The 27,809-nt window shown below is 44.7% G+C and overlaps 1 protein-coding gene across 3 annotated transcripts in view; it reads left to right on the forward strand.

The window, feature by feature from the left end:
• Positions 1–27,809, forward strand: part of POLR3G (RNA polymerase III subunit G) — a 354,183-nt gene that overhangs the window by 17,158 nt on the left and 309,216 nt on the right. Inside the window, exons 1-2 of one of the 3 annotated variants that reach the window (XM_069627618.1) lie at positions 2,891–3,060; positions 20,853–21,003. In XM_069627618.1, the coding sequence (XP_069483719.1) occupies positions 20,884–21,003 (120 nt within the window). In that variant the 5' untranslated portion in view covers positions 2,891–3,060; positions 20,853–20,883. Of the gene's footprint in view, positions 1–2,890; positions 3,061–10,093; positions 10,799–20,852; positions 21,004–27,809 lie in introns of those variants that run through there. The other 2 variants (XM_069627617.1, XM_069627616.1) reach the window with 2 other exon arrangements.

The raw sequence follows: 27,809 nt of genomic DNA on the forward strand, positions 1-27,809 counted from the left end.
ACGATGGACCTTCATTAACCAATTTAGCAGAGGACTCAAGGGGAGGAAATGTGAGGACGCCCTCAGGTTCCTCACAACAAGTAAATGGTTCCATAATCCATGCATACTGAAGCTAGGGGACAATGAGTACCTCTGTCTGGTACCTCTGCTGATATTGAGGGGCAGTGGGGGATGCAGTTTTTCGTTCAGACCCTAGCAACAATACGGGTATGTTACCGCTCCAGCCAGAGCAATCTACGTGGGCCAATACACTGGAGCATTAATTGCATGTACTCCAGAGGAAGGGACACATCTAAGTTGTCGGCCTAAAAGGCCTTCTGACCACTCTCATTTTGTTATTTAAGCCTCATAATGTATCCTAAAAGTTTGACTCTTTTTAACGTTCTCAGCATTACAAGTTTGCAAGTCAAAGGGCCTAGATTGAAAAGGACAGGTTTTAGCATTGTCAAGTGAATGACATGAGCCAATAGGCATGAACTTGGTCTTGGATTCATTGAGCTTCAGCCCGTTCTCAAGCATCCAAGATCCAAAGTCTTCCATACAATCTGAGACTTGAGTGAAATTTTCCCCAGCTTCGCTCACCTTGAGTTAGACATTTGTGTCATCAGCACAGAGATGCTCTTTAGTACAAATGTTCATCAACAGACGAATATAAATGGCAAAAAGTAGGTCTGATAGAGAGGAACGCAGTTGCATTCCTCAGTGGATCATTGCAGGGGCAGAGAGCAGAGGTCCCAATGTCTCACATTTTGAGTGATTGCTCTAAGAAAGACCAAATCAGTAACAGCATTTTCTGATACCTAACCTAGGGGAAAGAATTTCAAATTGCAAGCTACTAACCAGGAATAAAACATCACTTGCTTCCTCAGCGGTCCACCAGCACACCATTTCTTACTCACCAAGATTTCATTATCTCTCTAATAACATTTCTTACTCACCAAGATTTCATTATGTCTACCTAACAGCTTGTGAGTGGCAAGATCACGTTCTGAGGCCAGATCTAGCCATTGGAGAAAAGACTGGTCACCAACATTGTATAAGGTCTGCAGAATCAAATCCCTCAAACAGATCCAGCATTACTAGGAGAGAGATGCCCTCTATTGTTTGAGAAGATGTTTTTTCTATGCTGAGACCAAAGGTATTCAGAATGCTTTGTCTACAAAATTCAGAAACTGTGCAGTAATCAGTCTAGAAGACCTTAGCTGGGGATAATGTTCCAGAAATGGGTCGATAAAATGTAAGAGTGCCTGGATCTAGGGATTGGTATTTATTTTTAATAGTGGTGACATCACTCACTCTTTTGGTTTGGATGGTGACTTGCCAGGTGTCAATAAGAGAGCAATTGAATCTTTTATGCTCCTTTCCTGCCAAAGCATGGAGGGCATCTTCACGGCTTCAAATGGGAGGAAATGTTTTCAGGACTTAGTCTTCCCTGGATACAAGATGAAAATTAAACGGGAGAGTTCTAGATAGTGGGTCTTGTGTAGAATTTAAACTGCTTATTATTCCTGATTTTATTTCTGAATATCATTACCTTGGAGATAAACAATTTGTTTAAAGTCTCACAGCGGTCTAATACCATAGATACATGATGGATTTAAAAATCAGTGAATAACCTAATAAAGCTCTCTGTTTATCAGCCTACAAAATATTAGTTTATGCATCTACTCTTTTGCCTCAATGAATGACATTTTGTACATGCAGAGAACTTCATTTAAAGCTAACCAATTTTCCTTCATTTGATTTCTTTCTTTTGGTCGCCTTGTTTTGGACAATTTGAGTTGAGGGTAAAAAAGTCTGGAATATTTATTTTATTTGTTGATCAAATTATTATTGGTATTGCCGTGAGAAGTCTGAAATGTGATGCGAACAACATTGTAAAAGGTTTTAAATATTATCCATTTTATGAAATAAAAAGGTTCACTAAACTCCTCACTCACCCTACCCTGACAGGAATTTCTCTGCCTAAAATAAACTAAAGGAAACACTCTAACAAAGGTTATCTGTTCCTCACACTTATACATTCAACACAGCAATAACGAAATGCATGGCAGTTCAATTCAACAAAATATAATATAACAATTGAAGTCATAATATGTCTACTATCCCTTCTTATAATCTGGGTGAATTTCCCTGTCCGCAGAATTTAAGCAGGATTCTGTCCCACAGTTCAAAAAGAAATAAGGAAATCCCGATTCGGACGTTCCAACACAGCTCTTGACAATTTCAACTTCACAACATAAAGTTCTGTCACTTCCATGATATACCAAAGTAAATAGAATGTTCTTTCTCATCGCTGAATAAGAATGAGCCTCAGATTTGTCTTCTTAACATAAGCAGCAATGACTGTCTTTGTCAGGTTGGTTTAGCACCAATGATTGTCAGGATGATTTGTCACAACTGAATACCTCTGAGGAAATGTAACTCCTCCACAGCAGGTTTATAGAGTTATTCCTTCAGCACCACAAACAACATGAATTGTCTTTGTTAGGACCACAGTTCAGCACTTTATCAACTGTTACCTGGTTTACTCCCATGCCAGGCAGACTTTCACATTAAGATGGTTAGCCTTCACAATCTGGAAAAGCCTGATAGAATGATTGGTCCAAGTAACAGGTAAAGTGGCTTCAAATTGCAAACCCACAACCCTGGACGGTCTACGCTGATTTTTAATATGAAAGGTTGTGTTAACCAGTGAGATAAGGTCACGAGGAAGTAGTTTATTCCATCAGCATTTCCTGACCAATCGGCCCAGATATTGAAGTCTTCCATCATCATGAGATGTTTTATATCAAGTACTTAAAGTCTAGAAATTGGCAGAGATCGTCAAAATAGATTTGGGGCACCAGAGTTGCAGTAGCATAACAATATCAGCATCTGTTATCATTTCAGTCTAGGAAGTGAAGCATCGAGAGGACAAGATGTTAAGAAATTGGTGCAACCCCTCCACTCAGTTGGTTAAGCCAATACCTTCAAACAGAATGCTTTGTTTTCTTAAGATAATCGAGTCTGCAATGGCATTTGCAAAAGCTGACTGGCATTAAGTAAGACGCAAATCAGGTGAGGAGACGTTTTTGGAGTGAAAATAATCTTTTCTATCTAGAATTTGCTTTACCTAAAATGTAAGATTTCCGCAGTATATTGTCCAGACTTTTCTTATTAATTCTGTGCAAGGCAATTTTATTTACCACCTAGTATGGTGTTTCTATTTTTTCATTGTTGAAATAATGTATGGCGTTGGCAGAAGAACAGAACTTGGTCCATAGTATGAAGTGGCAAGTAATTGGCAACAAGACCCGCCAAATTACTAAATGCCCAAACAGTCTTTTAGGTAATACGGTGCTGTCTGGTGATGCACGCAATGCTCCCAAACATGATCTGATGAGATGCAATCTACTCCGTGCGTGAGTGTAATAACCAGAGCAACAAGACTATGGGTCTCATCACGGGTTGGGCGCAGTGGTAAGAATCGGTGGTAATGCTATTACCGCTCCACCAATTCCGAGTTTGGGCAGAAAGTGGGAGGTTTACCTCCATCTTTTTGCTGGAGGTTAAAACCTCTCTTTTCTGGCGCTATTACTGCCGGTGGTAATAGTGCTGAAAAGCCCAATAGAGTCCTACGAACTCAGAATAAATGGGGATTAACAGTGCCATCCCAACTCGCGATCTGGTGCAGTAACACTATGCAGTAACGCTAATAGCTTTGGGCGGTATCCAGGTGCATTTACTGCCAGGATACCGCCTAACTTGTGATGAGGCCCTATATAAGATAGTAAATGTTCAAAGGCATAAAAGCAATACAAATTGACTATAAAAACAAGGCTGGAAAATGGAGGAACAGCCTAACAAGCGTCTAATAAATGAGCGGACAAAAGTGTAAATTACTTGTGGCAAAGTATGTGTGACCTATGTGGTTCAAAGGTTTTGATAACAAATGGCAGTTTAACTGCATCTGAAATTCAACCCATAGGGACTATCTTCTGTAGGTTTGAGCATCGTAAACCTTCAGGGTCTTGCTGTGCAGTCTGATGTCGGCCGTGCTACGGCCCTAGTGTGAGACCTGTGTACTGTGATGCGAAGTCCCATGGGTCACTAATAATGCATGTGTGGCACTAAATATCGAGAGGCCAACATGTAGGAACGCTTAAAGTTTGAGAAGTATCAGATAACAGGCAGGGTGTGGAACAAGTCACAGCAGTGCAGTTTATAGAACCAGCCTGAACTGCAGATATGCAAGGCCTGTAAGATTTCCAAAATGGGGAACTGACTCTTTCTGCATTCGCACTGCTGAATGGAAAACCCCTGTGCTCGCCTCACACCTCCTTAGCCATAAAAGCAGATTGAAGGAAACCAATAAGCCAGAAGTACTAATGATAAGGTGCACCTGCAAAAACTTAAAGAAACCTTGGCTTTGGAGTAGGAGTATATAAGGGTACACCAGATTAGTAAGTGTTTAGGTGTTTGGAGTGGAAGCTGGAGCAGAGGAGTCAGTAAGTGAAACATAAAGGAGTTAGAGGTGAAAGAAAGTCTGGCTAGGAGATTAGTGGTGAAGTATATAGCGGAGATACAGGAGGGGCTGGGGTATGTTAAATGGTCAAAGGAAGGAGTGGATGAGAGGAGGATAACGCCTGAGCGAGTTTGGAAGAAAGGAGGAGAAAAGAGGTTGGAGGAACTGTGGCAGCTTTGACCAGGGAAAGGGTGGAGGAGAGCAAGGAATATCCAAAAAGAGTGGGTAAAGCAGAGAAAGAAATGATGGGAGCTAAAGGTGGTGTTCTGGTGGATTTTGTGGAGTAACTAGAGGCCTCCTTGGGCCAAACATATATCATCGTGGTGGGGCTATGGAACCAGCTACAAATACTCTCAACCAAGATTACCTTTGGGCCTTGCTAGCAATGATGGCTCAGTTGGAACAGCTCTGTGAGATTGGCTTGCTGCTAATCTAACAATATGAACAGTTGGGGTGATCTGTCCACATACAAGTCGATGAAAGCCTGAAGAGAGGGAGAAAATGGCATACTTTAACGTTGTACCAAAAACTGTGCCTGATGCTTGTGAGAGACCCAGTGAGTTTTTGCTGCAGACATCTTTTTCCAAGGACCAGAAACCAAATAAGCTGGTTAAAGAAAGTCTTGCCCAGAGACTTTATACATGAATCAAGGATATTGAAAACTCTATCAATAGACGTTTTGAATCCCAGAAATAAAATGTGGGCATTTTGTCAGCATGACATCCTGAAAGGGAATATTATTATTAGAGCCTGGTTACTTTTTCAGGATGAACAAATAAGGAAAAGGGCAGATGAACGTCTTGAAGAGGAGAGTGTGGACAAGGTACAGCCTGAATGGAGAAAATAGCCTTTTTGAGTTGTGGCACTCGTTTCTTTCAGTTGACCACCCTTTTCCTTACCGTCTGTAAAGAGCCCTATAGAAAATATAATCTGGCAAAAGATGCTATTTTGTGTCATATTGTGTCTGGCATATATAATTGCATCCATGCCTAGTAAGGGAATAATGGGAGTTTTATAAAGTTGCTAAACTGCACCCCAAATAACAGAAAGAATATAAACGGATACTTTGGAGGTCTGTATAACTCGCAGCCTCTGTGAACCTGTCACAAATCATTCTCTCCATCTTGAAGGGCATACGATGGACACTGCGAGCCATACAATGAAAGTCCTGATAATTGTATGTTGGGAGTATCCCAACATACAATCAGTCCCCAAGAGCTGTGCAACGGAAAACCCTTTATTCCTGGGACCTGTTTGGTTTCCCCTTCCCAGAGACCAACTGCTTCAGATCCCTTCCCTCCTTAGGAGCCTGTCTGTCAGTCCCAATTGCCAGAATTCTGTCAGTTTCTGGGACAACTAGTGATGCCATTTCTCCATGGAGTGAAGGCAGAAATCCTGAGGTCTCGCCCTAAATAAGGGCTGGTGTGGGAGTGGAAAATACAATGGAAAGTGCTGGAGCTCCACCGGCATGAGCAGAGTATGTAGGGTGGCTGGTAGTGCTTTGCCTGACCTCTGACTGGGGAATGGTGCAAGGACTGGGTGAAGGGGGTGCTTCATACAGGCGCAGTGTTTGGTTTCTTTGGCCAGACTGGGCATGCCAGTGGTAGGCTGTGCAGCCTCGATGGCAGATCAGACTTCCTTTACACCACTTAGCTTGCATCCCTCCCTGGTATCCTGCTGTGCCTGATAAGTTTGTAGTACATTCTTGGGTGTATGGCAATCTGCCTGGACGGGGGAAGCCACTGCACAATCCAGTGACATTTAGCTAAGCCACGCTGTGGTTCGGTTTGACACAGGTGGCGGAGGGTGGGGGTGCCCATGGCAGATTGGCAGAACAAGTGTGAGGATCGAATCTTGGAGGCACAGTGGAAAAGGCGACATCATAACTAGTCCTCCATTGCAAAAGTATCTTCGGCAGAAAAGCAAGGCCCAAAAAGATGGCTTGTGAAAATGAGGACCATATAGTGGGAAATTGGACCGAAAATCTAATGAGCACAGTCTGTGAATGACTTGCGCATTGAATCGACATAGGGGCCCGACTATCGGTGAGTGCACGTTTGTCAGTAAAGTAAGTTTATTGTACACAAATGGCCGGGAAGGGCTAGATGACTTCTTGGAGACAGAACTAACATGATTTCTCCTCGAACCGCATCAATGTTATACCTTCTATACATTGTTGCAACTTGTAGTACAAGCCCATATATTCTATCACAGTCATCCCCCAAAATATTATTGGCTAACCCTATACAAGAAAATCTAATCCCCCTCTAAATTCCCACACTCATATCGTACACATTCACCTTAACACCATCTCCTTTAACATACATTCCTATTTACAAATACAATCCCTTTTGGGGATTCCATAGTAAGTTGTAACATCATCATATGATTACATATTCACCTACTACAATTCTAATTTATTACAAGTGCCATCTGGTGGGGGACCTCTAACCCCGGATGCTATGCTCATGACTTTTACAAGAATACTTTATCAATATGCGGAAGGAGAGGAATTTACCAGTTTCCTTTGAACCAGTGATTCACATCTTATCCACCCAGACTTGCTGGTGTCCCTGGTTTTTCTCGTTTCACGCTAATCTATTGCAACCACCATTTCAGCCCACGTGGCCTCTAGCACATCTTCTAGAGAAACTAATGAAAACCCATAAAAAAACATTTTCCACCTCTGCCCTTAAGCACCTCTTGCACCTGGTTTATAAAGTGGACCCTGCCATGTGGCCTGACTTCCGTGGTTACTGAATAACCAGCTCCTGTTTTCTCAGGAAGATTATGGGTTGCCGCCGACCTCGTAACACTATTCCGGCACCTGATATCCCGGTGCCACCGGGATATTACAAGTCCCTGTAGCCCGGGATGTCAGGCGCCAGAAACTGTAAGTCCCCATTCCTTACTTTGACCAACATGGTGGAGTCCTCACAGCACAAGATCACACAGCTGTGTGGCCAAATGACTCGGGCTCAAAAACATAGAAGTGACTCACAGGGTGTGTGTGTTCCACAGGCTAGAAAGGCAACTGGAGGGAGCTAAGAAATAAATGGAAATGGTTAAAGCTCAAAATGAAGATTTACAATTGTGGTCCCGCCGAAATTACACCATAATTGTGGGCATCCCGGAGCAAGCTGTGAAGAGTTCTATGGAGATGTTTTGGGAAAAATGCTTGCTGGAAATTGTTCTCCATCCGATCCTCTCTTCCCAGTTTATGGTTGAGAGAGCTCAGAGGTCTCCTGACATACGTCTGGCTGCGGGTATGTTCCAGGGCCATTATAGCACATATTTAAATTATAGAGACAACAACATAATCCTGAGAGTGCCCAGGGAGAAAGGCTCCCTGCAATTGCCGTAATAGAATTCTCTTAATAGTGTGGAAGAAAGCAGCCACCCTGAGTGATTGGAAAATAAATAAAATGGCATGCTGATCATGGGGATGGAAAGATAACTAAATTATGGGGCGGGTCCTGGAGGGATTCCCTTGATAAAGGAAAGCAGCAAATGTTTGTTGCCCCATCTTGATGTCGCCTCTGCATGCCTAGTGTTTATTATTTTTCCTTAAATCCTAGTGGTCTTTGGTGAGGGCATCCCTTGCTCCTGTTGCCACCAGGCATGGCTGGTTGTTATAATCTGGACTGTGCATTTTCTCCAAATCCCTCATCATGGTAATTTTGCCTGCCTGAGGTGACTGGGGCAAGGCCACCAGTTTTGCGTAAATGGTTAGCACTAGTCTGGGACTGCTTTAACAATTGACTGTTCATCTGCGACGGAGGCTGTTGGAATGGTGGATGCTTTTCGCCCCTCGCATTAGGAGGATGTTACCAGAAATGCGTATGCGCCACAATGTTTCACCCTTAAGAGATCGATCATGTGATGCCTTGTGGAAATGGACATAATGGGGGGGACTAGTCTCTTGAGACAAATACTTTGTTGTAGGGAAGGTGAGAATAATGTACCAGAAGGCCCGGTAGGTGCCTTTCGAAATCATGGAGTCAAAAGTCTGTATTGGATTTAAGTGGCAGACCTGCAGGGCGGGGCCTCTTAGGGTGTTCAGAATGGGTTAGTGCTAGGATGCTGTGTGCCTTGCACGACTAACTAATAAGACCTTTTGCTTATCCATTCCTTTGCCTGAAATTAAAACCATTATTTTTTTAGTTTCACACTGGACAGGACCAGAACCATTTGAACCGCAATAGTGTTTTCCCCTTCAAATTCAATTCTGAAGTTGCATGTGGGTGCAGGGGCTGTGATACTGTCCCACAAACCCCACCCTCCAATGTCACCTGTCTATCCCTTAGTCTCTGCAGATAGGAACGTGTACTTTACTGCCCCAATCTTTTTCAGTGCAGTTTCTCCAAACTTTTTTTTTCATTCATTCTCCTGGCCTTCAGCACCCACGATACTCTAGTGTGTTGGCGCCGGCTGGGTTTTCACTCTGTGCCTCCTGCAGGAGTCCATGTCATCGGACCTGAGTGCACTCTGTCTAGAGTGCCTCTGGGTTAATCACTCGTGGCATGTGTGTATTCTGTGTGACACACTTACTCCCAGGGTGCTGAAGAACCATCTTCAACGCTGGAGGAAGATTCTTTTTCTGGTTCCCCTCCAGATCAAGGAAAGTATTTTCTTTTCATAGAAGACTTCATCCAGGAACCTACCACTGCTTTGGAAACTGCCTCGTGCATCAATTTTACCACCACCCACTTGGAATACAGATCTAGCAATACCATAATGTACTTCCTCCTCCCCCTTGCACCACCAACTGGTCCCAGTATGTCTAGGGCAACATAATTCAATGGCAGGTTAGGCAACTTCAAAAGTTGTAACGGTTACATACGGTTTCTCAAAAATGTATCCGATTTGTACACAGAACACACTCCCTCCCATCCTTTCCACATCTATTCCCAGACACCAGTAACCACCTCTCTGCCTCCCCTTATTCTTGGTCTTTCCTAGATGTCCCTCATGCCCCGTCTCAATTATACACTTCCGTACCATTCCCGGAAAATCCACCTTACCACCCTTGCCTAGCTACCCATTGTCTACTGTGATGAATACAGGGAGCTCGTCCCTGCCCCCCCACCCCCCAGGGGTAGCCAGCCTGTTTGGGACTAGAGACATGAGCCTGCAACACTCCCCCTCTGGCCCTCCCTTTGGCGACAGGGCAAGCGTGATCTCACTATGTGCAATTTTCCCCCATACCCTTTGGGGACAAGGAAACCTTATGTAAAGATTTTACTACACCTTCCTTGAAAGTAGAGTGGCAAGTGTGTGTTGGTTTTATGGGGATTGAACAGTATAATAGTGTGCTGGTTTCTGACTCGACTCTGTTAACCTCCATACTGAAGCGCGGAACCAATGGAACCTGCTCTCTCGTTCCGCAGAGAAATATAAATCTGCTGAGGCCTATGCTGAGAGGGAGAGAGCTAGCGTGAAGGTGCACCGTGCCTGGAACCAGGTATGGAGCTGGGTTTATAGTGACATTGTCGAATTACATAATCTCGAATGCAAAAATGTCTAAAAAGTTTGGCCGGGAAAAAAAAAGTTGAATGTCTTATTTATTTTTTCTTTTCCGTTCAGACACATTTTGTCGACATTATGGATTTGACATATTAACTGGATACCATGGAATGACACAGAGCAGCAGGAGAAGGGCTGTGTGGCACTGAGGGACCCTGCAAGGGGGTGGAAGCAACAAGAAACCCAGGTGGCCTGAGAGGTCGGATAGCCCACCATGACTAAATCACAAGATACTCCATGGAGGGGTGAGGAAAGTGCCAAGCTGGGAGAGGCCAGAAGGCCCATGCAGGGCTAAGAGATACAGTAACCCAGGAGAGACTGAAATACCCAGCAAGGGGTGACCAAGAAGCAGATGCTAAACAGATGCTAAATCTAAGTTCAGAATTTGTTGTACCAAGCAAGTAGGTGGTTTACAGGCTGAGGAACACACTTTTTGAACTGCCAAGGACATTTGTGTGGGGGCCCAAAGTCATCTTTTCTTGAAAGAGAGCAAGGATCAAGGCCTGAACTGTACCAGCGGGCTGAGACGTGAAAGAGAGGGAGAACTTCGACCGGAAGAGACATAGAACTAAAGACACTCCCCACCCAAGAGAGTAGTAATGCTTTCCTATGCTAACTTTGTGTCCTTTGATATTAGTGATAGTCGGCTAAAAAGGTAGATTAGGTTGGATGGAGGACTGAGTTTATGCACGTCGTCCTGACAAGCACTCATTTGTTATTTTTCTTTTGAAGGTTAGTGAAACCATCATCAAAGTGTTAGAACAGGTGAGTCATTCTTTCCTTTAATAAAACCTTTGTGTTGAACCATGTCTTTTTGCCCATTTCCAATGTCTGACTTGCCACACTACACTCCTCCTTGACATTGAAAAACTGCCTCAACGAGTCTCCCATCACAGGACCTCTCCATCTCAGCACAACACACTCTACCACATCTTTTAAGACCTCATCCTCCTCCATGGTCTTCTCCGAGTCCTTTCTATTGATGGCTCTGCCACACACTTGAAATAGTTGTTGCATATCCGCCTCCACTACTACTTCTACCTCCCCTTGTCCCACGTTCTTAGTAGCCCTCGACAAACGTCTGCCACAACATTGCTGGTATGTGTTCAATCGTAAAGTCAAGACCCTGCAGGGAGGTAACAGCCCACATTATCCTGGGTGTGACCCCTTCCAAATCCCTCTTTGTGAACACTCCTACAAAGGGCTTGTGATCCGTGTGTATGTAAAATACAAGAACGCACTGAACTTAACCACCTCTCATACAACAATAAGGACCTCATTTTATATAACCGAGTACTTAAACTCTGCTCTCTTTAAGGTTTTTGAAACAAATCTCACTTTCCTGTCCACCCCACCCCTCTGCCTCTGCAACAGCTGCACCCAGACCTGTATCATTGGCATCAGTCATTACCCAAGTCTCGCACTACGTTAATGTCCTTGAAATTCCTCTCGCACTCATCCAACCAAGGAAAACCTACATGCTATTTACAGAGCTGTGCAATATTCTTGCACCTGTCTGCAAAATGGTGCACAGAATTTGGCATAGTATGCCACCAACCCTAGGAACAGCATCACTGCCCGCTCCTCTTTGGGGACATCTAGGTCCACGCTCGCCAATACCGGCTCCTTTTTCATTTCCACTCAGCCGCTGACTGAAGTACTCTGTGGATGACAAACTGAACTTGCGCTTCTCCCTGTGCAAAGTCAGATTTTCTCCCAAACCTCTGATTTGCACCTCTGTTACCACTGAGACCAAAATGTCATCTTGAAAGCAAATTGCTCCTTCAATGTCTTTTGAATAAGGTGTGCATGACTTGTTTGGGGAAATGTGGCTACCAAAACTAACCCAAACAGCAGTCTCTGACACAATACATTTTTTCTGGTGTGATGAATGTAGTATACTCTTTAGAACAGGGGTGCAACTTCACTTGCTGGTAGGCAGAGGTTCGGTCCACCGTACTGAACACCTTTGCCCTGCCTGGCAATGTCGCCATCTTGGGTAATGGAAACCTATTCACCAAAGCACACTGACTTTAGTCCTTGTAGGCAGGCACTCAACCTGCCCATTCTGATGCTTGACTGGCTCAATAATGTCCTGTTCCTCCAGCTTGTGTAGCTCTTCAGCTACATCCTGCCAAAGAAAAATGCGAGGATCACTCAGTTTTGAAACCACTACAGCTAATGGGCTGAGCCAAATCATCTTATGTTGATATCTTTCAGACACCCAAACCTTTTGTTGAACACATCACCGAAACAGTCCTCCCTCCTCCCTACAACTGTCACATGTCCCGGGATGATATGATATGGCATTTATAACATGCCTATACACAAGTGTTTCAAGGCGCGACGAGGCAAGGGAGGAGGAACAAAGGGAGGACAGACAATGATCATACTAGGCCAGGTGTTATTCAGATCGTGCAAGTGCATGGGAAAAGGGAAGGGGAAAAGTGCAGGGGTTGGGGGGAAGGGATAGTGCCGTACATGGGAATAAAATAACAATGATAAAGTAACGGGCAGCAGGTGGCAAGTGCAAAGGTGAGCGCATACATCAGGTGTCTAGTGCTGGTGGTGGGACTGAAGAGATACAGAACAGTCCCAAAGTGCGGGGGGTGCCAGGCAGGCAGTGCAGGAGTGTGCGACTGGCCGGGGGGGGGAGCTGGGCCCAGGATCAGAGGGTGGCCAGGTCACCAGTGCAGATTCCAAATCCGCCAGGAGGTCAGCAGAGGAGAGGAGGAGAAAAGGCAGATGCAAAGAGAAAGGTTTTGAGGTGCTTCCGGTCCCGGAGATGGTTCTCCTCAAGTTTCCGGCATGTAGGGAGGCTGTTCCAGAGGGAAGCCCCAGCCGAAGAATGAGATCTACCGCCAACTCGTTGCTTGGAGAAGCGACTGACTCTGAAGGAGTTGGAGGGGGATGAACGAAGAGCTTGAGAAGGAAGATATTTAGGAAGAGAGAGTTGAAGGTATTTTGGGCCTAGGCCCCAGAAGGCCTTGTGGACAATGCAGAGGGTTTTGAACCTGATCCTCGCAGCCACTGGGAGCCAGTGCAAAGATTTCAGTCCTGGAGAGATACAATCCCTGGGCTTGAGGCTAAGGACAAGTCTTGCAGTCCTGTTCTGGATGAGTTGCTGAGGGTAGAAAGTAGAGGACGGCAGATTTAGAAAGAGGCTGTTGCAATAGTCCAGCCTAGAGAGAACCAGAACTCTGGAGACATCGAGCTTCTGGGGAAGGAGAGGACAGGTAGAATACCTCTGAGGAGGTGCAGCTGGTAGTGTGACTTGCTAGAGACGTCAGATATGTGAGGAGAGAAGGAGAGTGTGGAGTCAAAGATAACCCCAAGGTTTTTAGCCTCACAGGTTGGAGCAGGAGGGGGGCAGGAGAGGCCGGCCAGAGAGTGACAGGAAAGGAGGGAGCAGGTGTGCTGATGAGGAGAATCTCAGTCTTACTGGCATTAAGGCAGAGGTCATTGGCGGCACACCACTCCTGGATAGCAGACAGTCAGAGATGAGAGACGGAGAGGATGTGGCCGAGGGTAGCCTTAAAATGAGCTGAGTGTCATCCGCATAGCACTGAAAGTTAGGACAGAGAGCGGCAATGCGGTGGGCAAGAAGTGCCAGATATTGGTTGAAAAGCCAGGGAGAGAGGTTAGACCCCTGGGGGACACCACAGGTAGAGAAAAAGATGGCGGAGAGGAAAGGCCCAAGTTGGACTTCGGAGGGTCGGTCAGAGAGGAAAGAAGTCAGCCACGCCAGGGCCTGACCGGTGATACCAAGGTTATCACAGAGACATTTGAGCAGGATGGCATGGTACATGGTACACTCGGATCTAGTACTATGCCAAGATCACACTGTTCATACTACCCTAGAAGACACCCACCTTTTCTGTACACAATTGCAAAGCATCCTGTGAGGGGTCAGAAATACGAGATGGACAAAAAGATAAGAGTTTACTCACAAGGATTCTTTTTTATTAAATAATAACGGTGAGACAAACATCTACCCTTACCTAACCTAACAAGGATTTCCCTACCTGTCAATCTAAGACTAAAGTAAATTGACCTAATGTCTAACAATCTGCCCCTCACACTTACCCATGCAACAAACTCATACAAGGATTATTTGACTGTGTAAACTTCACAAAATAACATTTAAATGCAAACATAACAATTATAAACTTAAATGCTTCTAACCACGGTTGAATCCCATTCCCCTGGATCAATTCAGAATATTTCAAACCAAAGTTCATAATCAGGAAAGTTCTTTTCAGTAGCCAAGTTTCACTCCAAATAGAACACCAAGTTCATTTCAGTCCAGATGTCTTTTACTTGGAAATTTGCTTCTTATTTCTAACAACCTCTGTTTGACCAATCCAAAAGACTTTGCCTTAATACACCAAGGCTGTAGTCAATATAATTGTTCTTTTCTCTGAAGGCCAATCACTTTTTACATCATTACATTTCTGCTTCATAAACAACACAGTTTTGTCAGGATGGTTTTTTAACAGTTCATTATAACACATTAGTGGAATTGCAACTTCCTTTACACCAAAACCTTCTACCACATTGCAGTGCTGCAAATCCTCTTCTTCCTGGCCCACTCTCTTGCCTGGACTTACAACTAATTCTACCTTTCCTGCTATACTCGCCTGCCAGGATAAAACTCATACTATTGCATCTTGTACTCTGTGTTAAGGCTTGCTTCAAACTTTCCATACTAAAATCCTCAATGGGAAAATTGAATGAACAACTGCTTCTTGATTCAGTCTCTTGACTTTCAACACAATTGGTAAAATAAATCTACTACTGCAACTTGTGCTTTGTGATAAGGTTTGTTCCAATCTTTCCACACGTATATCCTTAATGGGAAATGTTGAACCAACAACTGCCTCTTGGGTAAGTCTTTTTACTTTCAACATAAAGGGGTTTATAACATCTTTCACAAGGATACAGTATACATTGACAATGATTCTCACATTGATTTGTCTGCCCCAGGCAGTGCAGGCTACATTTCTCTCCCCATTGATCCTTTCTACAATGAGTTTTTTTCTCCTGCAGTCTTTCATTTCTTTCTGCACCACCAGTAAGCTGTTTGAAATGTTTATAATGTCTCCTTTCCGGGTATCCCTCTTTAGGAAAGTTGTATCCCTGTGAAATTATAATTGCCCTTCTTTGGCTTAGGCAGTGCTGGTTCCAATCTTCTTTTATAGGTAATCTCCCTTTTTGTAGATTACCTTCACTCCCTTTGATTATTGACCCTTTTTTACTTTGGTAATGCAGGTTATAATATTCTTCTACTCGATCTCTCTTAATATGTGAGTTGCACCCAATTTGTTTTAATTCAATATTTTGGTATTCAAAGATTTCATTGTAAAACACTGAAACAGCTGTCTATTACGGAGTGCCCCGGGGTTACCTAGCATAGGCCAACTCACTGGTATTTCTGTGCGTCTCCTTTGGGCCAGCTGCTTCTGTTTCTGCCATCGTTGGGATTTCCTTGGCACCTGACGGCTCTGGTTAAACTCCTGTTGTTCACGCTTCCTGTAAATGGAGCTTTTTCTGCTCCGCACACTCTCTGGTGAATGCCACAAACTGGACTAGGATGCAGGACACAGAGAGCTTCTCTCTCCCTCGGGACAGCTGGCCTTCCTACTGCTTCCCGCTGCGCATTTTCTGCATTTTACAGGATTCCCCCTTTCTCCTGCTTTCTCGGCACAGCGTCCTGCTGTCAACACAGCAGCAACTCCTTCTTTTGCTTCCTCCAACTGCTTCTGCTGCTCCAACTGCTCTCTAATGATCTGCACCTGAGGGGTCTTTGAATGTTAAAGGAACCACTCGGATGAGGGTCATTACAACCCCTAGATCATTCACTACAATTAGATAACTCGGCTCCCTCTTCCTCGTCTCAGTACTAAGAGCATTATGGGATGTGAAGGCCATAATATTCTTATTCATGTTAAGATCATTTAATCCACTCTGTTTAAGTGGTTTATAGTAAATACCTTTAGAGGAAGTTTTCAGAGGAAATAATGGTTTGTTCTTGGTTTTATAATTCAAACTCAACGTGGAATTACAGCTATTAGAAGTAGTTGTATTAACTCCTTGCCCCTTTTACAGATATCAATTCTGTGTTTACAAAGAGGGTTTTCATATTTGACATCTTGTTTAAGTCTGGGAGGTGCGAGAAACCTGAAGGGGTCTGATGTACTAGACCCCATGGATCTGTCATCCAGGTGGCCAGGGCACAGCCATCGCTATTGGATCCAGTTCTTGGGGGGGGGGTGTGGACTAGTGAGGGAGGATCCCCTGGATGGCGGGTCCTTTGGGAGTGGAAGTGGGACACCAATGGTGAGATGCATTATCGCCCTTCTTGTAGCACCTTTTCCCCATCCTATCCAGTAAGATATTCAAACACTCTTAACCTCCCCTTTTCCGACACAAACACTTACGCACATCACGAAAGATGACGGACAAACACCCAAGCCATCTACCAGACCTGTCACAATACTAGGGTCAGGTAAAGTTGGGCAATTGACTAGAATCGCACACAACAGCCCTTTTCCTTCCCCACAGGGATAAAAGGTGGAGCACGAGAGCACAATATGAGCAAGGCAGACCTCACGACGACACAGCTATCCAGACATGGCAGTTCAAGAGGACAAGAAAGGCGGCAAGACCGGAAAGGCTGACGAGGAGAGAAGTGACCTTGCCCTTTCCAACCCAGGCCCGCGAAACGTCAGCAGAAGGAATCGTAAGACCGCTAACAATAGCCCAAGTGTGTTGCAGTAGATGTCAACGGTACATGGAGCTTATTGACGCTGATGAGCAGGACAGACGTAGATGCCTGCTACCTTGGTACCTGCCTTAACTCCCGATACGAAGAAAGCCAACTGGTTCATCACAGCCTGTGAGTCGAGGGGAGAACCGATAATGAAACCGATCTGTATAAAAAATAGCAAACCGCTTATTGCAGAAAAACTGTTAATGTAAAAGGGGAAAGCTAGCTACAGATGAGCTAGGCACCACATGGATGCTCGCTCGAGAAACTCTGGATGATTACCTGATTGTTGAAACTACTATTAACAAAAGGCCTTGGGGGACAGGCGAGAAGAGGCAAGCTTGAACTCGGCAGAGAGATGTCCACAGTGAACTGTTTAAGACATTAAAATACGTGAATATCACAAAGGAGATTGTGTAGAAAGCCATAGGGAATCCAACGGAGGGAGGCAAACAGTTTAGAGGGATCTGCGCTTGGAAGAGGGGGATCCAGGGGGGAGAAAACATCACCCCAACAGCACATAAATACAACAGAGAGATTGTTTTTTTAATACAAGCTAGGGTGAACCCGACAGAGGGAGGCAGATATTCGAGAGGAGTCTGAGGCCAAGAAGAGGGGGACCCAACGATGAGGAAACATCACCTCAAGTGCAAACCCAAAAAGGAACTTTTTAATTATTTATTTTGAATCTATCGGGCCATCGGAAGCGGGAAAGCTAACCTTCGCAGGTCCTGATATCGCCAAGAACTGTTTTAGGATCTGAACCCGGAAGCAGGGGATCCAGGGGTGAAAAGGCTTCACCCAAACCACCATTGCAAAGGAACCTTTGGTTGTTATTTTGAACACATCAGGTCCTCGAAGGCAGGAGACTTTTTACAGAGCAAGAGACTTGGCCATCAACGGTCCTGATAATTAAGAACAGAACTGTTGTCTCGTGCTGGGAAAGCTTGAGCGTGTGCTGTGCTCAAAGTCCCACCTTTTCCCGTGCTCAAAACGTGTGGAAGGGAGACCACGATTACTGCATCCTGACTTATTATTTGTGAACACTTCTTTCCTGTGAATCTTATCCCACACTCTTTTGTATTTAGCGTAAGGATTGGCAATAGGTTGTTCTTAGTATAGGCCCTTTTATTTGACAAGACGACACTAGGACTGCCTTTTTTTGATTTGATGGTCGTAGCTTGCTCCCATCTTAGATTTAGGTTTAGATTAGGCGTTTTTCCACCCTTCCTTTACAGTTTAACAAACACCCTTGAACTGTGATCACTTGTGTCTGTCTATTCTTGATACCAGGCAATCTTTACAGAGGAGACGTCGTATTGTTACCACATGCCATTAGGTATTCAGGTATTGGGGAAACCTCATCCTCAGAAGAGGATGAATACTGCGTCTCTCCTAAGAGTCATCACAATCCCTTGATGGCCTTCTCGTTCCATGTGTTCCTCCCTTTTGGTACCACCCCCAGGGTTCGGATCACGTAGTGGCTGCCATCCCCTGTCCACATGGGAGGAGACTTTAGGCTGGGATTCTGTGAGGATTCATCACAATTTCTTATACTCCAAATTACTCCTCTGTCCCTCTGCTTGCTTCTCGCTACAGGCCTCGAGGTTCAGCAGGGTCAAGGCTCTGCAATTACAGCCACTAGCACACCTGGGAAGACCTTCACTCTCAACACGTCCCTCTAAGTGCAGCCACTGCAAGGCTTCCTCATGAACTGCCAGCCTTGTGCTCCTCTCCTTCTGCTACTGCTGCCAGCCTTCCAGCTCCTGCTGCAGGCATTTATCAATGCCTCTTAGGTGGGTCAATTGATTTCAGGTGCAGGCCATTACTGTTAATAGCCTGACTTCCCCCCTCCTGCTGTAGCCTTTTTTACCTCTTCGGTGGGGCAATTGATTTTGGGTGCAGGCCAGGTGGGGCAATTGATTTTGGGTGCAGGCCATTACTGTTAATTGCCTGACCCTGGCAAAGGCTGTTGGGCCCAATTGCCTTTCCTTTATTTCTACGTGGCTCTTCAGCCCTCTTATTCATCTCAGTCCCTGTGGGATTCTGGGGCATGTAGTTCCCTTTATCAATGTTAGGTTTACCCCACTTTAATTTGGCAAAAAGATATCAAAGGGGGGGATTCCAGGTAAAAAAGGGGATTCCTCCCAGTCTTCCTTGTCTGATTCCCCTCTCATGTGATCCTCCTGCAGTTCACCACCCCCGGGGTCGGGATCAGAGAGTGCCTGCCTTGCCCTGGCTACATGAGGAGGGTCCCAGACCAGGCTCCTGGGGGAAATCCCTCCTCAGATTCTCCACACAGGCTAGCGCTGTATCGCTGAGAAGAAAAGATGAGACAGACCGGGCACTAGAGGGAGCAGAAAATCTTCCCCGGGGAGAAGGTGTGCACTGGGTGGACACACATCTTTTTAACGAACACTTGTGTCGGGAGAAAGTACTTTTTCAGATAGGACCATGTCTGAAACCAGAGAAGTAGGAGAACTTTAGAAATGTCGGATAGCAGTAACACTCCTAGGAGGCCTTGCAGGTTACTGTAAAGGTACCAAGATTATCTAATGGACTAAGTTGAATAGTGTTACAAAATGGGCAAGATACCAGTTTTGATTCTTTTTTTATTTGACTTAACTTAAAATACCATGTTTTTTTCATCTCTGCATAGAATTTTCAGTTAGTGCCATAAGGTATCAAAATATGTATCTTGCGGGTTTAAAAAAATAATAATAATGTTTTTACTGTTCTAATACAGCGGCAAGCTTTATAGTGTAGTGACAAGCAACAGGTGCGCATCACTAGGGGCATGCCAGTGTGTGGGAATTTTGCAAGGAGCCCATAGAACGAAGGGAGCTGCAGCAATGCTTCACAACTGCTGTTTTCGCACATGCATTAGATCTTATATGATAAATAATTCCATACAAGTGGAGTCTTGGTCATATATTCCAGTTGAAGCGCAAATCGACTTCACACACTGACACGACATGGAGCTTTTCAAAATGTTCAAAGAACTTGAATCCCCAGCACCCCCCACCATCGGCTTCCCTAAGGACAAAGCATGGTGCAGAACCGTCCAATCCGCATTGACCAACAAAACTGCCATGCTCAGAAACAAAACCATTCTCAAGAAACCATGCTGTGTGCTAAAGATGTATCTCCTCTTCTCCAAGCAGAACTCGGCATTATCACCCCTTTTCCCTTCCACTTCACCCCTGTCACACCCTCTGTTGTCCAAGCCATCATCCAGCACCTTAAACCATCAAACTGCAAAGGCCACGTCTGCCCCTGCCACATCATCAAAATATGCACTGAGACCCAAAACCCTGGGCGTTTACCTAGATGCAGAACTATCTATGTACAAACATGTTAAGGCTCTTGCCTCATCATCAGCTTATTCCACTAAGCCCATCAACCTCGGCAGAACATTTCTGTCCTCTGACAATGGCGTCACTCTTGCCAAGGCCATCATTGGCAGCAAATTATATTATTTCAACGCCATTCTCTCGGGCACTTCCACCAAAAATGTATCTAAACTCCAACTGATTCAAAACAATGCCCTTCAGGCTGCCTGGGGCATAAAGCAAACCAGTTGCATCTCTCAAGTGAGACGGGAGGCCCACCGGCTGCCAGTCAAAGCCTGCATTGAGTTTAAGATTTTATGGATGCGTCCACAACGCTGTACTAGCACTTCCTTACCCAGTGCAACTCCAAAAGATCTAAACCACGCTGCCCGCGATCGTCCACCACTTTAGCCTTAGCCACACCAAGATAAACCAGAAGGGGGCACAAGCAGCAAGCTTTTCTGTCACAGCTCCCACCCTGTGGAATGACATTCCCCTCTACATCCAAGAAGAACAATCTTACCCTTTATAAAAAAACTACAAACTTGGCTGTTTAACAACTGTGACTAAGACTGCTGTTTGTTTCTCTTAATTTAGCTGTACCAGCGCCGTGATACCTCTGGTTCTTGGTGCTGTCAATAAATGCAATAAAAATAAATGCAGAGAACTGAGATCCTGGGTACATTAACATTTTTGTTCATGTTTTGTTTTCCTTTAGATTGCATGTAAGCTAGCGACTGCAGCTTCTGATGGCTGGAAGGGGCAGAGGAAGAGGGCGAGCCTCCTTTACCTTTGATATTCAGGCAATTGGCTTTTCGAAAGGGGAAACATTGCCAGAAGTGATTTACACGCCTTCACCAATTTTTCCTGTAAGTGTTTTATTTGTGAAACATATCATATGGTTTGATTTAGGTTGTTTTTGCTCTTCTATAGCAATGAATTGCTAAAGACTCAAAGCACCCGAATTAAAGCGCACCAAGTGATTTAAAATAGCGCATACTGGGAAAAACACCTGTGGGACTTTTTTGGTGTAGTATTAAACCGCTTGAGCTAAAAGTTGCAAGCCCCTGAAGCAGGTTTTTAGAACTTTATTACACAGCACCCAGAATATCATGATAGAAAGTGTATGAAAATGCTGGTCTGGGCAACGAAGAGTAAAAGAAAAGCGGCGCATTATCGGTTAGATGCCAACATGGTTAGGTGTGTGTAATTTAAATGTATGTTTGTATTTATATTTGTGTGTGCGTTTATAGATGTATATAACCTAAGCATCTGTTAGTCCCATTGCAGTCAGTAATGTCTACAAATGAAATTACTCTAAAGAAATACTGCAATTGGTATGGCATGGTAATTTTGATCTATATAGCGCCTATACTTGGTGCGAAGGATTCTAACCGGGGGTTACACACCAGACCAGGACCTTCTCCCTCAGCCTTAGATGTAGTGCGTGATTAGAATGCTTTTTCTTTAATTTCAACAAATTCAAATTGAGCCGATACCTGACCTGTCTCGCACCCCCTTTTACAAATACCACGGGTCACAATGGACCATGAACCAGGCCAGTGGGTGGTAACAAAATATTTATTTTAATTTCAAAGAAAATCACACCATTTTTATATTGGGCAGCAATCACCAATGGGCTGATAAGTACAATGAAAACCTCTGAAATACAGTTGGGTAACCTTCTACAAGAACATATCCAAAGCACAAATGAATAGAAGCACTTTTTCAATTAGGATAGCTAGCACCAGAGTTACGATTTCCCCCTGCAAGGTTTCCTCAACCCACAATCTAATTCTGAGTGGATAGAAAGAAGCAGCAGTTAGTCGGCATCTGTGGCAGCAAATAGAATCAAAATCGACCTTCTCTCACAAAATAAACCCTTTGCAATGGCCTAAAATGACACTCGGATTGGAACAAATAATTAATTATATGTGTAATTAAATAATGATGTACATATGTTTTATCACAGTCTCACGGATGTCATATCACTAGCAACTAAAAGTTAAGGTATCACCAAAGGCATACAGTTCACAAAGCAGGTTGAAGATGAAAACACAGTGCAGTCAAATCACACATGGAAAAGTTATATTTTTACTAGTTTGCAGTTTTAAATGAAAAAAATTTTTTTTTCAGAAAAACGGATGAAATAATCTGAACTGGAATGCTGTTTTTGGGCTGGGGGATAGTGGCACATCGCAGAGACAATATAGAAGTGAAAGGATGGCTACAGCTGAAGATTTAATGAGATTTTCAAGGTGGAATGAGGTTTGATTTTAGGAAAATAAAGCAGTTAAAAATAAAAATGTGTTCGTTAGGAAAGGAAAAGTTTTACTTACACAAGATTTAATGGCTAGAAAAGAGGAACGCCACCCGTGAATATAAAAGTTACGCTGCAGTTGTAACCCTTCTGCAGTGTACCCCTTTTCTTTAGGGAAAATGTATTTATTTAATCAAAATATTGCTAAGGAGTTAATGGCGATAACACTAGAAAAACAAGGACAGGGTGCACAGAGAATTAGAACAGTTTAGACAAGTTATCAGGCTATGGATAGGCTTACTTAGAAAATAAGGCCAAGACAAAGGGGTCAAGGTGGGGTATGCTATGTGTTGTTAAGGGATGAGGAAATACTCACAATCGGTGCTGGAGTTTGGAATTTGGGACAGCCAACCGAATTCTGTACTCAAAACATTCTGATCACCGGATAGCGGGCTCTCCTGGCAAAAGACAGCTGGGCAGAGGTCTGGTCATGGCACTGTGACGCCTCAGCTGGATGGAGCGGGTAAGCGGGGCAAGCAGGTGGCACTGGAGAATCCCAAAGTGGGCTCTGCCACCTTTCCCCTTTTTCCCTGAAGTTAGTGGGATTTTTTTTTATGGGGTTTTAGGGCTGAAGGGTGGTTCTGCTTGGATAGGAAGGCCTGGGTCAACAATCCCTTTCTCTGGAATCTTGCAGAGTGAAGGTGGAATATCTGGATACGCAGGAGCTGGAAAATTCAGACAAGAGTGTCCAGAGTTCTGTCAGGCTCCCTTATTTATAAGGCATGGTGACATCATAGGATTATATGGTGGGGCTTGCTTAAACTAGGCACGCCTCTAACAAGTGGATTGAACAGGGGTGATGGTTACAGCCTTCCTGTCAGCTGGTTGGACTTTTAGAGACATGATATCAGCTTTATGATGTGGTTTTACTATGTACAAAACCTCCCACAGTTAATTTTGCCCCAACCCAGTTTTGACATAAATGGCACATTTTTACAGTTGTGGCATCTTAAAAAATTACATGGGCAGAATACGTATTTTACGAGGAGCATGGCAGTCCAATTAGGACTTTGTTTCACCCATCTAATCATTTTTCGAGATTTGTAGTGAGAAATATTCGACCTAAAATTCTACAACTTTAGACGTGTATAGATTATTATAAAGCATCTTTTCATTAATTTTTAACGGTTTATCATATGTCCTTTCCCCATGATTCACATTCTTCTGGCGTTTGTATCCCATACATGTTATGGACAGCCACGATATCTTGTTTGAAAACCACGGAAATCACATTTAAACTGTACAACTTTTACATTTCTGAGCTATCCGGATATAGAATTAACAGTCTTAAAAGTTTTTTCATCAAATAGTATCTTGAGCCAAATGGGGCTGGCCTTTGTTCTTCAACTCGTCCCATTTTTTTTCTCAGCTACCACCAACTGTCAATTCAGTCCAGGGTGGTCATGGGGGTTTCCCAGTTTGATTGGATGTTTATGGCCACTTCCCCCATCACAGGTAGGTGTCCCAGAATCTATTGTCTCAGCCTGGAGCACAGACAAAAGGCTGATGAGCCTGTGATATGCAGCCTTCTGGCCCATTCAAAGTTTTCCAAAGATAGAAATCAACATGCATATGTCCTAGAATCTATTGTGGCACCTACTTTCGGGGGTTAGGCTGTTCGGGAGAATTCTCTCTTTAGGCTGAATTTCCTAACCTAGTGAGTCCCCCAGCAGCTTTGCTGGATTTCTGGAGTTTGTTTTTTCCTCCTGCCAAGAGTGAGACTCTTTTTCTCCCACTCTTGGACATGATTTATGGTGATCCTTTGACTGTTAATGTGTTTCATGGGCTATGGGGTCCTTTACTCCATAGGGTCTCATGTGTTTTTACTATGTGTGTACACAGCACCCTCCGTGCAGTAACACAGGGGTGTCATAGTGACACCCCACCATAGACTCCATACCCTGGGACTGACTACTGTCTCCCATGGCATGTAAAGTCACCATTGGCTTTACTAGTCCCAAATTATTAACAGAAACCAGTACAAACCATCATATTGTGGATGTACTGGTTGGGGCAATTCGATTGCCCCGGGGTTGTTAGTCGAGGGGGGCACGTCTCCATTCCCCCTGATCGAGTTTTGGCTGGTGGCAGTGGAAACTACTTTTTATATTCGACCGCGAATATTTCCTTATGGGATTTTCCCATTGTTCGAGGCTACCAACTTTAATTATTCAATTCTCATAGCCTCGAACATACCGCCGGTTTATTTAATTAATATTAATTCGCCGGTTGGTATTTTTTGCCAGGACTCGATTCTAAAATGGCGTTTGTGTTCTCTTCTGTGACTCCAACCCAAGTCGAGCCCTTTGTTCCACTTTTTGGCGGGCTTCTCCACACAGAAACTTCCAAGAGTGGTGCCACAGGGGGTGAGGGAGGGGGTTTAGGCACCCTGGACTGAGTTACCTTGGTAACTCAAGTCGCACTCTTGTGTGATTGGCCCACTTAGCATGTTTGTTTGACAGCTAGGCTGAGTGAATGGGGGTATGCTGCATAAAAGCAGGGCTTTGGGGACTGTAACTTCAGAAGTCGCCACAGGACCTGAGAATCCGACGAGGGAGAAGCTGAGCCGACCTACCACGACGACACCACTGGTGGAGCCCTGCGGAACCGACTCACCACTTCCCGACGACAGAGAAGATCTCCCGGATGGAGAGGCTTCTTCCCCTGACTGGTGGGCACAACCAGTTTACCTTCTTTTCTTCGCACCCCAGACCGGTTTGTGGTCGAACTGCCCGTGCCAAGCACCCCGGCAACCGGATAGCCACTTACCACTGAACCGCGAATCAACGGACCGCTCCTTGTACCTGAGAAACTCCGCGGCTGGTTTCTTCCCTGGCAGTGCAACAGACTCCTGTCTTCCTCCCCGACGAGAACCTTTCTTCCCCCGGACGAAGCACTGACTTGCATCCGCTGCCAGGAACAGCTGCCCCAGCTGGAGTGTTCTCACCACTTTAAGGTACCGTGTCCGCCAGGCCTCCCTTTCTAAAAATTGCTACAAGGTAATAATAACCCCTTAACCTTCTGGACTAGGCTGGCCGCCTTGACCCTCTAACTGGTCCCTTTCTTTTGGTCCAGCTCCTTTTTGAACCTTTGCAAGACTCTTGTGCACTGCAACTGCATGACCTTGGACACATTTCGTTTTGATCCTCTTAAAGCGGATCCTGCCTACTGACTCTGAATTCACGGTTTTGCTTTGCCTTCCTCTCTTGTTGTGTTCGTGAAAAAGTGTTGGGATCTGTTTCACTTTATTCTCTGCTTTTCTCTCCCTTTTTAAAAACGAATTATTAGAGTGCCATCTATGTTAAACGCTCACCGCTGTCTGAAAATAAGTGGGGCTTTACTTAAGACTTGTCTAATATTCTTTTAAGAGAGTGTATATCTTTTAGTGACCGTGTTTTTGAATTGCTTACTATTAGTGCCTGTGTAGTTTTCTAGATGTGGTTTTAAATAAATAATGATATCTCTTTTACACCAAGCCCTGGTCAGTGTTTACTTGTTCTACTGTGTTCTCTTGACCTATTGTGAATACTCTGTATACTGCCTAACTCTTCTTGAGGGAAGTCTGACTGCTCAGCCACAGCTACCAAGTGAATTTGAGTGGTACAGACTGCTACCAAGTGGGTTTACTGCCAAACACCTGTAGTCTTAAATCTTTTGCAGTGGTCCCAGAGGGAACTGCACAGGTTTCTGCCTAACATAGGCCATTTCTGTTGTCAGTCAAACATCCCTTGTATTTTTCTTATTTGCAAAATTACATTTAAACATGTAATGAAGCCTGCTGGCATGTTCCTTTCAAAAGGTTCCATCTGAATTTCCCACATTGTTCTGCAGCCCCAGTCGGTTTCTCTGTTGCAGCAATCTGTTTAAGACACAGAGCCACTGAAATTGACATAGGCCCAGAGAGCCAGGGTCTCTTTTGCAGCATTGATTTTTGACATTTTGTAACTTAAAAGTCAAGAGTTTTCCTGTGCGGCTGAAAGTAAGGTTCTTTTGATTTCTCAGATTTGGTCTGACCTGGCCTGTCATTCAGGGATAACGCTCTCTTCTGCTGGAGCACAATTTGGATATGAGTGGGCATGGCAGGGTCTCACTGATAAAAGTATGTGATGATAAACAGATGAAAATAGCGTCCGGGCAGCATCCTTTTTCATGTAAAATATTCCCTTTTCAATGCGAAGCAAGCAGCAGAGCAGCGCTGCTTTTCAATTCACTTCTTTTGGTGCACACAAAAACACACACTGGCACCTTTCTCGGTGTGCTCCCTGTTCCAACTCGCCCAATAGGTGTTTGGCAAGATGGTGCAGCCATCCTTTTGTAGCTGCAAAACGCAGTTTTGATGCAATGGTGCTCCAAAGAGCCAGCACAGCCATTTTGTTGTTGACTGCTGAAGTGCACCTTGATCATGGATGGGAATTCTGCTGAGTAGGTCAATGTACCCCACACAGGCAAGTGTTTCAAAGCGCTCAAGGAGGGAAGGAGCACTGGGAAAAACAGTCGCTCAGGTCCCTTGAATTTCTGAGACGATAACGGTCTGCACAAGCAGATTAAGTGAATATGATACATTTAACAGTTTGGATACAGCAAATAAGCCTGCCAGCGATTCTGTGTTTTTTTTCAAGTGCACATTAAGGGGTGAAGACCAGGGAGAACAGGCAGAACGATCATCAGGCAGGGCTGTATACAGATGGTGCAAGTGCGGGAGGGCAATGGAGGGGCAGGGGACCAAGTGCGCCAGTCAGTAGAGACTGGTGAAGTGTGGAGAAAAGCTCTCAAGGTTTTTTTCAAGTACAGTGGCGTGCAAGGCCTTGCAGCAAGTGCAGAAGGACTGGCAGGGGTGCCTGGGACCTCCTAAGATTCTGAGGTACACCAGGCGGCCAGTCAATAAGATGTGTGGAAGGAGGGAGAGAAGGAAGAGCAGGGAGCTAGGTTAGCACGGTAGGGTGGGCGAGAAGGAAGAAGAGAAGAGGAAGGTTTTGAGGAGTTTCTGGAATTCGAGAATTTCCGGCTCAAGACGGAGGGTGGCAGGGAGGCTGTTCCAGAGGGCGGCACCTGCTGAGGAAAGGGATCCTCCTCCAAATCTCTGCTTGGAGAACCGGCTCACTCGTAGAAGGTTAGAGGAAGATGAGCATAGGGCTCCAAAGGGACAGTATTTTAGGAAGGCAGCATTGAAGGTAACTAGGTCCCAGGCCCCAGAAAGCCTTGTGAACAATGCAGAGGGTCTTACATTTGATCCTTGCAGCCACGGGAAGCCAGTGAAGGGATTTCAGCGCTGGAGAGATTCGGTCCCTGGGCTTCAGGCCAAGGATAAGTCTTGCGGTTCTGTTGTGGATGAGTTGCAGTGGGCTCAAGTTGGTA

Source organism: Ambystoma mexicanum, chromosome 6p (assembly GCF_040938575.1).
Source record: "Ambystoma mexicanum isolate Mex_15411 chromosome 6p, UKY_AmexF1_1, whole genome shotgun sequence".
NCBI classification, from domain to species: Eukaryota; Metazoa; Chordata; class Amphibia; order Caudata; family Ambystomatidae; genus Ambystoma; species Ambystoma mexicanum.